Genomic DNA, 14,360 nt, shown 5'->3' with positions numbered 1-14,360 from the left:
TGACTTCCTCAGGGTCACACAGCTAGTAAATGTCTGAAGTCAAATTTGAACTCAGGTCTTCCTGACTCCAGGCGCTCAATCCACAATACCACCTAACTGCCAGCATTACAGGTGTATCAGAGGCCATAATACATCCATAGGCACATATGAGAAACTAGAGGTTCAGGGAGCTTAGAGTCATGCAAGCGTCAAAGTTGGGATCTGAACTCTGGTTCCTCTGAATCCAAATCTTTCTCTTGTACTATACTGCCTCCCACTCCCACACTGATTATTTCTTTTCCAAGGTTTGAAAGAAGTTCAGGTGAGGCAAACCCCTCAGAGAACAGGTGTCAGTGTTGATTCAGAATTACAAAACCACAGTACTATATTGGACAAATAATTCCTTCCTCACATGCAGTGGAGGTAAGATCTCTGCAGTTTCCTGTCATTCTGACAGCCAATCCTCCATGCAGAGAGTGAAGCCAATGTGATTCAAATCTTTAGCTCATCTGGTAATTTTAAAGAATTTTATTCTTTCCTCTGGACGAGGGCATCTCTTCCAAATCCTATGTAAATTACATTTAGTTACTAATCTAAATGACAGTGCTAGAAAATAAATGGTCTCAAAGCTCACTAGCAAGGAAGAGAAGAACCGACACCAAATTCCACTTTGCTCAGGAGGCTTAAGGAAACCGAACCACTTCCTCTGATACTTTTATTGCATCGCTAATAAGTAAATCTGGCAGCCAAAACAGCGGCTTTAGGATTGCAAAACACATCAAGATCCACTCCTTAACCTCATTCTGAACTCCAGCTAAAGTTAAATTTTCCAAACAATTTTGCAGAACTCAATTAAGAACAACAACAAAAAAAGCCTCAAACATTACAATTCTACAATAAAACTTCAAAGAGGAAGTTTCTTTCTTTAATAATAAATGGACATTATCTCCCTCTCTTCTTTACAGAGGTAAGGGATCATGGGTATGGGACACTGCATATACAATCAGACTTCAGTGATATTGATTAGTTTTGCTTTTTTTCCCCCCTTCTCTCTTGTTAAAATTCTTAATTACAAATATTAGATCAATGGGTAGTAGAGAGGGGAAATGATCCATCTGGAAATTGTTATGTAAAAACACAAGACATCAATACATATTTTTAAAAAAATGTAATATAGGGGAGGCTAGGTGGTGCAGCCCTGGAATCAAGAGGACCTGAGTTCAAATTTGACTTCAGACACTTACTAGCTGTGTGACCCTGGGCAAGTCACTTAACACCGACTGCCTCAAAAAATGCAATATTCAAAAATACATTTCTAGATAAGGTATGTAAGTTGTACAGCTAATGTCTATTAAAATAAATTTGTGCTGATTTAAAAAACAATAATAAATGCATATTAAAAAGCAGTATGCAGAATTCCAGAAATAAGTAGTATTACAGAAATCAGGTCTGGATCCCCACCTGCTTCACTTTTCAGTAGTGTCTAGTCCTTGAGATTTGCAATTGTGTTTACTAAAGAATGGGAATTTAACTAGATTCATATAGCAATCTAGGAGAACAGTAGTTAGAATTTTGACCATAACATTTCTTTTTCTCTCCCTTCAGCAATTCTTGTTTCTGAAAATTGCTTCAAGGTTATATGACCACAAAGATTTCTTGGAAGTGACTGACATGGGTTGTTTCATCTGAGATTTTCTGTCTTTTCAAGTTTCGGTTTGGGATTTGTGTACCTCTAATCCAGAAAAAGATAAACAAAGCATTAGTAACAGCTCTGCCTCTCTTCTCAGGTTTTCTGATAGAGTTGGAGGGACTCCTGAATTACCTGCCCAGGGCAAGTAGGAGGAAGGCATGAGATGAAAGAACAAAGAGTTATGGCATTGTTAAAGGAAGCAGTGTTGAGTTCCTCTCTTTCTTCTTCTAGTACCCTAAGGTGAAGCAAAGAGCTAGTTGTTTGTTCAGTTAAAAAATGTAAGGGCCTACTTTGGGTAAGACACTGAACTTGACCCTGGAGGAAGAAACAGATTGCTTCATTGACTATTAAATCTTCAATTTAGTTCAACAAACACTTATTATACCACTTCTATGAATCAGGCACTGTTCTAGGCAGTGAAATGTCTACCCTCAATGAGTTTCCATTCTACGAGGGAAGATAACATTCATGTGTAAGTATACACAGATTAAATGCAAGGTAAGTGGGATATAAGGAATGATAACTGAACAATTTCTGACTATGTTAGATGAGATTTTTGAATCAGGGCTCTGATAAGAAGTAATGAGGGATAGTTTAAAGAATAAGAGTTGAAGAGCCCCAACAACAGATAGAACCTCAGTCTAGGTATATGTTAGATTATATAAGCAGCTGACTGAGAGCAAGAGCTAAATACCATTGTCTGAAAGAGATGACTGAGAGATTTTATCATAATCGGCTGAGAGGGATGAATTGTAGTCCACCCTGCAAGGGGAGCTGATCATTAACCTCAGCATTCTCTCTCCCCCAGTGGACAGAAGGATAGAGTATCAGTTCTTAAATATATCTAAGTAGTCTTGAAGACTAACTAGAATGAAGATATGCGGCATAACAGGAAAAAGCTGAGACATGGTATTTGGCAAGAGCAATCTGGGAGCAAGGCCCCATCAGAAGGAGGAGTGTCAGAAAGAAGCACTATGGTATCACCAGAAAATATCAGCATCTTTGAATCTTTGGAGACATGAATTGTCCTTTCACATATGTATCTTAGAATTGCCTCCACACAACTGCGTTGGCCACATAGATTCTTGCTGTGTGATTGTGCCATTTGTGATCTCTATGTAGGTGTGCATATTTTGGAGAAAGTGACCTCAAAATTTATAAATGTACTATTCTATTGTTACTTTTATTACTATGTTATTTCATCAAATTTCTTTGCTTTGAATGAAGTGTCTTCAAGCTAACTAATGGAAGTAAACATAACTGTAGGGTCTCATGAGCTGTGTTTTGAAGAGGATTCTAACTCAGATATATTGAGTTATCTTGCTAGGAACTTATCATGCTATATAAACATAATAGTTTATTTTCCTGGACTCTGCTTTCAATCATTGAAGATGCCTTTTCCTGGACAATACTTAATTCTTCCAGGATAAAAGAGAACAATACAAACTGTACCTTATTACAAACATTTACAGAGTTAGAGTGTCTGTGGGAGTATAAGAGAGGCACAAAAAAATGATTATGTAAACCTTTGAGCCCTCATATACCCAAAGGGTGTTCCATTAATGCAGAATGATGACAATGATGGTACAAATAATGGATCATGAACTTCATGCATAGTTCATCTAGTGCTAACATGGCTTTGGTCAGGAATTTCTTCCTTTAATTCGTAGAAATAGACTACATACCTTTACAAATAGCTGTCTGAATTTTGGTACTCCATTTCCCTGAACTGGTACATCTCACATCTCCCCTGGCTCCAGATAAGACGAATCCTGGGGGACAACTTAATTGACACACAGTACCAATCTTAGCTAATCCTCTTCCACAGCTTGATGGATGAATGGTCACACCTTTGGGCTTCTGAAAAGTGGGGCAGTGGCGTTCTAAGGAAGATAAATGCAAGAATGTTATTACAAGTATCTTATTGTAAATACATATTTTTTATTTTCTCTGAAAAGTAAAAATCATGGCTCTTGGTAAGTTTAGGGATTAATATTCACTGTGATAAAAGAATGATTTCATCATGAAGAATTAAAAATGTCAAAATCTTGTGAGCACAGTGCCAATTTGTGTAAAATAAGTGATTGCACCAAGTTAATCAACAAACATTTATTAATTATTTGCTATGCATTAGGTATTGTTCTCAGCATTCTGGAAGTAAAGAAAGGCAAAACATGGTCCATACCTTTAGGAAGCTCACATTTAATGGCAGATGTGACATACAAGATACGTAAAATATAACTGGAAGGTAATTTCAGAGGGAAGGCACCAATGGGTGCTGGGGACAGAGTACTGGGAAAAGTCTACTGAAGGTGAAAGTTTAGCCTAGTTTTGAAGGAAACTAGGGAAAGTAAGAGTTGGAGGTGGGGAGGAAGAACATTCCAGACCTGGTGAACAGCCAGTACAAATGCAAGGAGTTGTGAGAAACAGCAGGTAAACCAACATAATTGGATCTTAGAGCGGGTGATAGAGGATAAACTATAAGAAGACTGCAAAGATAGGAAAGGGACAGATTATGCAGGGTGTGAAGACGATATATCATAACAAAGATGGTTTGCAGTTCCAAGGTTTATTGTATATCATTGCATTTAATTATTTTGCTTCATTTTATTTAATTTGCATACCACTGTAATACAACAGGATGCTTGATACTCATAAGCTTCCCTACACTGCCTTCTCAATATGCAAAAGAGTGGATAAACTTCTAATGGCTGTTGTTTTTTGGAGGATCTGTATTCCTACATGACCCTTTATACAAGTGAAAAGGTCAGAATATCTCTATTTGATTTCATAAGTATGTACTGCTACATTGGGTTATAATTGCCATCTTTAGCATGTTAAAAGATATTTCCAATTAAGAGACTCAACTTCATGAGTTTCTTTTCCCCCAGTATGTAATCACACTGTGAGTAAACTCTTCTTTCATTCCATCCTACGATTTTAACAAGGCCCATTTCTCTTTGTTCTATTGTCAGTGAAATGTAATCACAGATTACTGCCCTTGGTATAGGGATAACTTAGAGAATCAGACTCAAAGAATTTCAGAGTTGCAAGAGACCTCAGTGGTCATTTAGTCTAAAGACAGCTAGATGATGTCAGATAGATTATTGGACTTAGAGTCAAGAAGACATGAATTCAAATTTTGTCCCAGACTCTTACTAGCCATGGGAAAGTCATTTAAACTCTGATGGATTTTGAGATAATAGCACCTACCTTCCAAAGTTGTTGCAAGGACCAAATGAGATAGTGTATGTAAAATATTTTACAAACTTTAAAGTACTCTATAAATTCTATTATTATTGCTAGTAGTAAAGGATTATTATTTGCATAGGATTAGTCACTACTAAGTTTTCTTTTTGTTATAGGAATTAACCATATCAATGTTCTGAAAACAAGTCATCCAATATCATCATTGTATAGAAGATGATAATGATCTCATGCATTTAAAATGGAACCCTGAAAGGTATGACCCCTACTCTGAAAGAATACAAAAGAAGAAAAAAAAAGAGGAAAAAAATATTGAACTAGACACTGTACTGTGCCAAACTCTTTTACCATTCAAAATTGATGATCTCCTTTAGCATTTTCAAGTTATTGAAGTGTTGGCACTTAAATGATATTACATTTGAAGTGAAGAATGTCAGTACTATAATTTTTTTTTTGCTCTGCCCTAGAGACGCCTGATATTTTAAAACCAAAGGAACATTTAATCAAATACAAAAGTTCATTTCTTATCTCTCCCTGTCATATGAATAGCTGTAAAATTTTGAATGCTTAATAAATTCCTTCCAGCTACAGTCAAGATTGTGGAATCTTAGAGCTCTTTATCTGGAGAAATGATATATTATCAATAAGTGCAAGAAGGGTCACCATGAAGCTGATGGAGACTGAGGGCTGTTTTCTCTTTACCAGTCTGATCAACAACACCCATTTCTAAGTGGTCATAAAATGAAAAGTCCATTTTTACCAAAAGCATTCAGTCAAACTAACATGGCTGAGCAAATTATTCTTAACTTTTATAAAATATCTCCAGGAGTAAAAGAGTCTACAAAAACATTAGGGTACACTGATTATGCCAAAATTAGAAGGCATTAAAGACACAGTATTATTGCCAGCCAGTGTTGCTGTTAGGTACACAATGAGTCAAAGACATAAGAAACAAGTACAAAATGTCGACTCCAAAGAATTCACCCAGGGAGTATGATGGAAAAGAGAAATGGAAAGAATGAGTAAATCTGGATGTGAACTCGGTACTCTTCTTAAACTCTTTCAAAGTGTTACCAGGCTCCTTAAAAACCTATATTCATTTCTATCAAGCATTTTCCATCTATGAATGCTTCTTCTACGTCATAAGGTACAACATTTTTATCTGTATATATTTTATTCATTGAATCATAGCATTTTGACACCCACATATCACTATAAACATCTTTAAAAAAGAAAAAACAACCTCAATCAGGAAGTTGCATTATAGGGTCATACAGTAAGAGATAGACAGGGCTTTCACTTGGTCTAAGGAAGCTGAGGCCCAGAGGGATTAAGTTCTTTACCCCAAATCATCTAGGCAAGTGGCAGAACCAGGATTTGAACCCAGTCCTCTGACTCCAAATACAGCATTTCCCCCCTCCGTATCATGCTGTGGCTTTTACCTACCTTATACTATGATTTTAAAATTACTGCCATCAAGTATTTCTTTAAGTGACTCTTCTCATTTTATGCTGAGTATGCATAGAGTCCCTGCAGAATAGCCAGCATGCTTTAATTGTCCCATCACAGAAGTATATGTTTGAGGGGAAGGGATCAAGCATTTACATGCCTACTATGTGCCAGCATGTGCTAAGTGTTGTACAAATATTACTTCATTTGATCTTCACAACAATTTTGGTGGGGGGGATAAGGACTATTATTATTCCTATTATACAGCTGAGAATGCTGAGATAGGCAGAGGTTAAGTGCCCAGGGTCACACAGCCTGTGAGTAATCTGGGATTACACCCACCTATACCACCAGCTATACTACCTCTTTTAAGACGAGGGCTCTGAAAATACTATGTTTGTACATTTATCTAACGAATTTATCCAGGAATATTGGTTAAGCAGTTTTAGGATAGTTATATAATAGCTAGTATTTGTATAGTATTTGAAGACTGGCAAAATACTTTACAAATATTATTTTGTTTGAGCCTCACAATAACCCTGGGAAGTAGATGCTATTATTATCATCCCTATTTTTCAGATAAGGAAAGTAGGGCAAACAGAGGCTAAGTGACTTTCCCAGAGTCATAAAGCTAATAAGTATCTGAGACTGGATTTGAACTCGGGTCTTCCTGACTCCAGGTCCAGTGCTCCACCCAATGAGCTGAACTTGGAGTTGAAGTTATAAAGGGTCAGAATTCAGCTAAATGTAAAACACAAAACAAAACAAAATTCTTGCTAATGATTAGAATTATCTAAAAGTTGAAAGGTTTGCCTCTAAAGTTGATAGCTGTCCCCTCCCTCACTGGCAGTCCTCAAAAATAGGCTAAGTGACCACTTATAGGGGATGCTACAGTAAAGGGTATTCTTTTTTTTTTTTTCAGGTATGGATGCAGCTAGATGCCTTCTTAGTATCTGTTTTAATTCTGAAATTCTATTATTTTAAACATGAGTACTAGCAATATGAATTGAAATGAAAGGCACTGTGAAAGATAATAGTGAGACCAATTTCATAAGCCAGCTACAAAAATCAACCTCATCACTTTCTTGTAATTACATCTTGCACCAATGAACAGTACTAAAATTGTATAACTTGAAACTTTTTAACAGGTATTATAGAATATACCTAAATTAAGGATTACCTCTTGTTTTTTAAGTCAAATTAATAAGCATTTATTGAGAGCCTATTATGTGACAGGAACTGTGCTATACCTGGGGATACAAAGAGGGGCAAAAAAAATTCCTATACTTTGTATTCTTGCGGATGCAATAAAAGGCAAACAAACAAATAAATTAACATACAAATGAATAAATAAATAAATAAATCCCTGCTCTCAAGGTTATGAAAGGTTTTAAAAGCCAGAGGATTTTAAAATTGGTCTTGGAAGTAATAGGAAGTCACTGGAGTTTATTGAACAGGGCAGAAGTGATATGGTCAGACCTGTGCTTTAGGAAGATCAGTTTGATTAACTGAGTGAAGGACAGACTGGAATAGCAAGAAACTTGGGGAAGGAAGACCAGTTAGCTTGCTATTACAATGGTTTTGCATACTTTATCATTAAGAATGTTTGTCCCCCTCCCTTTTTCCAGCACAATCTCTTACACATAGTAGATACTTAAATAAATACTTAATGAATTGAATTGAACTAAATTTATTGCCTTGGGTGTTTCAGAGTGTAAACCTACTTTTCATATATTGAGATACTTATAGCTTCTTGAGGTTCAATAACATTTGCAAAAGCTTTGCTTCATTATGTTTTATAGACTCATAGAAATGTCTTGCATGCCAATAGAATTGCTTTAATTTGCTAACTAAAATACAAAATCTCTCCTTTTTTACTACAATTTTCTTTATTATTATAAATTACATATTACATATATAATATAAATTATAAAATTATAAATTTTCTTTATTATTCACTCTGTGTCCACCCTGGCAACCTTGCTCAGGATAATCTACTCCTATAAAGAAACACAATTTAAAACAGAAATAGCAACTACATATTTCTAGTAAGAATAAAGCTATTTTTGCATGCTTTATAGCTTTGTCAGAAAATACACATTTGATCTGTGCAGATCTAACTCACATCAAGGTGGGTTTATTAAGCAGGGTAGTGTGGTACTATGGAATGAGACCTCGATTTGGAATTTGCTGTCACCTGTATTCCAATCCTGATCTTCCACTTAACACTTGTGTGACCTTTGCCAAGTCACTCATTCATTCTGGGTCTTGGTTTTATCTTCTACAAAATGACATAGTTGGCAGGAAAACAATATATACAATTGTAATATTTAATTTGATAGACTATACATAGTCTAATATATGCAATGATAATAATAACAGACTATAAAAATAGTCTAACAATATAGATAGGTGGCACAGTGGATAGAATGCTGGACCTGAAGTCAGAAAGACTCACCTTTTGTGAGTTTAAGTCTGGCCTCAGATACTTACTAGTTATGTTACCATGGGCAAGTCACTTAACCCTATTTGTCTCAGTTCCCTCACCTGAAAATGAGCTGGAGAAGGAAATGGCAAACCACTCCAGGATCTTTGCCAAGAAAACCCCAAATGGGGTCACAAAGAGTCAGACATGACTGAACTACTGAACAACCAATACAAGATTTAGAGGTGGAGGGGACCCTCAGACATTATCTAGTTGAAACCTGTCTGAAGTCTGGAGAAGTTGAGACTTTTCCAAGGTCATACATATTAAACGTCAGAGCCAGGACTGAATACCAGTCCTCTTAGGCAAATTTAACAGCGTACCAATCCATTGCTTAAGTTCCCTCCCTCCCAACCCCAATACACACACGTAAAGTAATAATTTGTTCCAAGACTTTGTTAATTAATGAAAACTATGAATTGATGATTTCATAAACCTTGTGTTTCTCCGGGACACTATCAAAAATTTGCTTACATTCCTGAGTTTATAAGATTTGGCAAGATGCATATTTTGAAATTTTTGGAGGCAATCACATACAGTGACTCATTTATTTTGGAAATTTTGCTTTTAATTTATAAATTTCTTTATTAAATGTCATATGGTTATCTAGCAAATAGGAATAAAGGTCAACTATTCTAATGTCGTGTGCTTTGAGATGTCTATCATTTATCATGTCTAAGTCTGACAGAGTATAGTAAACTATTACAAAGTAAGACAGAGGTTGGGACCTAGAGTCAGAGAATAAAAACCGGAACTAGACACTAAAAAATTCTAATTAGTAATACATGTAAGAGAAAGGTCAGTGATCAAAATGAGAACTGAAACTGAATTGAATCGAACTGAATTCAACAAATATTTGTCAAGCATCATTTGTGTGCAAAATATTGTGCAAGACACTGGTGAAACAAAGATGGAAGTAACAAAGGCCCTGAGTGAGCCTGTGGTACATACTGATGTTCCCAATAGGAGGAAGGGAATGCAACACTGATTCATAGCTCTAGAACTGGAGGGAACTTCAGAAGCCTTCTAGTTCAACCTCTTCATTTTACATACAAGTATAGGGTCCTGAGAAGTTCAGGAATTTTGCCTACAGTTCGACAGGTCAGTTAGTCAGAAGTGGGCTTGGTAGGCGACTCATATATACGTTGCCTCTAAAAAAGAAGCTCCTCACCTGAGTTATGTGAATCTGTGTATATTTTTTGAAAAGTATTTTGATAATTGCATTTCAAAGTAATTGATTTTCTTTGTGATCTTATGTATTTTAAGTATTTAGAAACATTATTTTGAGGAGTCTATCACAAAGAAGGTTATAATCTCCTGCTCTAGAATGACTAGGCTGAACAACTAGGATTAAAGTGGTGGATAGAGTGCCATGTTGGCAAGAGGAGAAGGGATATGTTCATTCAGCAGAAATTGGGTGATACTAGGTTGCACTGAGGGATACACAGCTTCCAGAAACCAGGAGATGGTACTCCCACTGTCCTCTATCTTTGTCAGTCTGGAGTATTGTTTTCTGTTTTGTGTGCCACACTTGAGGAAGGGCATTTGTGAGCTGGACAGCATCCAGGATGGCAAAGGGCCATATCACATGAAGATCAGTTGAAAAGACTAATGATGTTAAAGTCTGGAGAAGAGAATAATGGGAATTGGGGGTAAGGGGTAGGGTCAAAAGAGAGGAGACATTGCTGTTTTCAAGCATTTAAAAGTCTTGTTCTAGTGAGTCTAGAATGCAGTCCAGAATGGTTAGTGGTACTGCAATATTAACATGAGAGATCATAGGGTCAAGGAAGGGTATGGAGACAAGTAAAATAAGAGTGATAAGCCAGAGGATAAAATATAGAGGAAGACCATGGACCATGTATTAAAGTCAATGAGAAAGTTGAAAGAATGGCCAAGAAGTTTGGTAGATCACAACAACAAAGATGGGGAAAAGATAATACAAATAGATTGGATATTATTCAAAGGAGGGTCACTTAGGTATGGCCATAGAGGAACGGTCTGGTTGTAGCAGCAAGAAGTAAAGGTTATAACAACTCCTCAGGAGCTTGGGGGATGGGGATAGAGGAATAAAGAATAACTTGCATTGGAGAAGATTACAATGGATATGGTATCCACAGGAAAAATCAGATTCCTGTTCAAGCAAAGAACTGGAATGTTAGCTGAAAAAGTCAAGGATGTAGGGGATTTTGTTGAGAATAAAGCAGGAGTTCAAAAGGGCACAGTGAAATTGGCTAAAAGAGGAGTGAACTGGATCACAGTGTGACTGGGAAGGAACAGAATGGATGAGAATAAAATTAAGGTCTGGTGTGTGGGCTATAACTAAAGCATGGAGACTGAATCATTGGATTTAGGAAACCAATAAAACAGACTGACAAATGAGATGGCTTGCTCTTTCAGTACTTAAAGAATAGAGGAAAACTGCAAAAACAAAATAAAAACCAAAACCGAAAAACTGAAAGCTGTCTAAATGTCTAACAGTAGAGAAATTATCAAATAAATTGAGGTTCAAAAGGAGCACTATAATACAATTCAGATTGACAAGTAAAAGAAATATGGAAAGACGTCTCTGAAATAATTCAAAGTCAAAAATAATCACACCTTAAAGAATAGAATATCTACTGACTATAACCACATAAAAGGAAAATTGAATGGGAATAAATGTACAAAGAAACTGGACAGAGATTTAGGAGAAGTAACTGGAGTTGTTATGACATTTTATTTCTAGAAGTCCATTTGTTCAAATGTAAATTGTTGCAAAGTTACTTTGTCTTGATGCTTAATATTCAGTTCATAGTAAATAATTTTAAAAGAAAAATAGAGGCTTTACCATGCCTGGGTGGATAGAGCCTGTTACCAATCTCTAACCCCATTTCTTAACTTCGGAACTTTTGTAAATCTTAAATTCTATATAATGTGAGACTTAGTGGGGGGATGGGTGGGGGGAAGGGGTTAGGCCCCTGATTTCCTAAACTCACCTATAATAAATGGAGGGTAGGGGTGAGGGATATTGAAATATTAACACAACAGAGCATGAGGTCAAGGCTGTTCATGAAGACAAGTGAAGCCACAGCAAGGGAAATAGATTGGGAGAATACAGATTGGTCCAGGAATAGAAGGATCACCATAAAGGCAAAGAGTAGGTTTTGCAGAACTCCTGGGAGGAAAATTCCTTCTACTAATACAGATCAGTACCTTTTCTACAACAAATAGTCTTAGATAGTTGCCTATGTAAATTATTGCTACTATGTTCTTGGGAAGCCATCTGGAATAACATTTTTGGATAGTTCTCTTTGGTTGGCAACTGGCCATTCCATGATGTGATTCTGCTGCTGAAACCAAATTGTGAATAAGAATCTCACCCTGCCAAACTAAGACTAGCTGAGGGTTTTTTTTTTCCTGTAATTCCCATGACACTTTGATATCTGGTCTGACTCCATGGTAGCTAATGATAATTTCAGGCATATTTTTTAAAAAAATAATCCCTTTACTTCTTAGGAGAATTTCTGACTCACTTTATGATCAGACTATTTGTTTGCCTCCTCACATGTGTAAATTAAGTTTCTAAGCATATGGTCAGTGAATCTTATAGTTTTCCAGAAGTAGATTACTAACCAATCCTCCTCCTCCTTATTTTCTCTCAGGTTAAAGATCATATTTTATGCCACTTTACATTCCTCAAAACCTGGCACAGTGGCCTATATATAATGCAGCTAGGTGGTACAGCAGAGAGACAGCTGAGTTCAAATTACATTGTCAGGTGCTTGAGGGCGGGCATTATCTTTTTCACCTCTTTGTATCCCCCTGCACTTAGAACAGTGCCCAGCACATAGTAAGTGCTTAATAAATATTTACTGAATGAATGAAGTCAAGCCCCAGTCTCTTATACAACATAACTAGTATAGCCTTTGCGATCCTGGGCGATCCGGCCTCAGTTGCTGAACATTTTATAAGAGTTAGTATGGATAGAGAGCCATTTTGGAGTGAAACCTGAGTTCAAGTATTGTCTCTAACACATACTAATGTGAACTCAGACAAGTTACTTAACTTTTCAGTGCCTCCAAGCTAATCTCTAAGGCCATAAATTAGAGGCAGTTGAAAATCTGCCTCAATAGAAGGTGTCATAGCAATGAAATCACTGGTTGACATTTCGCCTACCCTCCAAAAAAATCTATTCCTATAGTACTTTAAGTATTTATGTATTTACAAAATACATTAATCTCATTTGACCCTCATAACAACCCTCTAGAGTTAAGTAGAGGTATTATTCCCATTTTATGGAAGAGGTAGACAGAAGTTAGGTTACTTGCCTTGGGTCACAGAGCAAGTAAATACCCAGGATAAAATTTGGGCCCAGAATTTTCTGACTCCAAATCTAGCTTTATCTTTATTGCATTTAGGGATGAATAAGAAAACTTCCATAAAAAAAAAGAAATAATTAGGATTTAGCTTAAATAATGGTGAAGACAAGTATACTCACCCATATAGGCATGTAAGTATATACAGATTATAGAAATATATCTAGGCTTATCTCTTCTAGGAATCTGATTGTGGCTCATTTGAACATCCCAGTGGAACGGCAACATTAGAAATGGTATTCTAGTAAAACATTTAATTTTGCTTTCACAGTAACAATTAATTTCAGATGTGTGCTCTAGAAAGGTTATTAGTATAATACATTTTTCTCTTTCATTGTTGATATGTTTATCATTGTTATTACACAACTGTAGTCTCTCTGTCTGGGTCATTTCCGGACTGGAACAGTTCTTTCAATTTGAAATAATTCTTCCTATTTGAATTAGCTTTTCCTAATGGACAAGAAATAGATTTTACCCAATGTCTATTTAAATATATTATAAATAGTTCCAACTTTTGCATCATGTCTTATAATCTACATAGTAAGAAAAGATATTGATCTTCGTCAGAATGCACTGTGAGTATAATACATGTCTATAAACACCTGCATTTAAAGTGTTTTGAGGAAAATAAAAATGATTCACATTCATATGATTTAGCATGTATATCTATCTATCTATCTATATGCAGTATAATTGCACATTTTATTTTATTTTATTTTTGGATGGATTAGATGGGTTGTTATCCATGCCTTTATTTTTTAAATTTTTTAAAAAATTTTATTAATTTATTTTGATTTATCAACAATCACTTTCATATGCTTTTGAGTTGAAAATTTTTCTCCCCCTTCCTCCCCCCCCCAAGATAGCCCACAATCTGATATAGGCTTTACATTTACATTCCCATTAAGCATATTTTCACATTAGTGAAGTTGTAAGTAAAAATTAAAACCAATAGGAGGAACCATCAGAAAGATGAAACAAAACTCAACAGAAGGTACAAATAAGTGATAGCGATTCGACTTCCATAGTTCTTTCCATAGGATGTGGACAGCATTTTCCATCCCGAGGCCTCTGGAGATGTTTTAGATCCTTGTAATGATAATTGCACATTTTAGAATAATTTACAAATAAACTCATTGTAGAGTTTGCTTTGCTACCTGTGGCTTGCAATCAGCTGATGGCCTTAATCTGTGAT

At 36.0% G+C, this 14,360-nt stretch overlaps 1 protein-coding gene across 1 annotated transcript in view; it reads right to left on the bottom strand.

Moving 5' to 3' along the window:
- Positions 1–14,360, bottom strand: part of SVEP1 (sushi, von Willebrand factor type A, EGF and pentraxin domain containing 1) — a 317,149-nt gene that overhangs the window by 157,176 nt on the left and 145,613 nt on the right. The window contains 1 exon segment of the mRNA XM_021001765.2: positions 3,355–3,552. Coding sequence (XP_020857424.1) covers positions 3,355–3,552 — 198 coding nt within the window.

Source organism: Phascolarctos cinereus, unplaced genomic scaffold (genome assembly GCF_003287225.1).
Source record: "Phascolarctos cinereus isolate Bilbo 61053 unplaced genomic scaffold, phaCin_HiC Scaffold_4;HRSCAF=312, whole genome shotgun sequence".
In the NCBI taxonomy this organism is placed as follows: domain Eukaryota; kingdom Metazoa; phylum Chordata; class Mammalia; order Diprotodontia; family Phascolarctidae; genus Phascolarctos; species Phascolarctos cinereus.
Note: the sequence above shows the minus strand (reverse complement) of the source record. Positions and strands in the feature narration are given on the sequence as shown.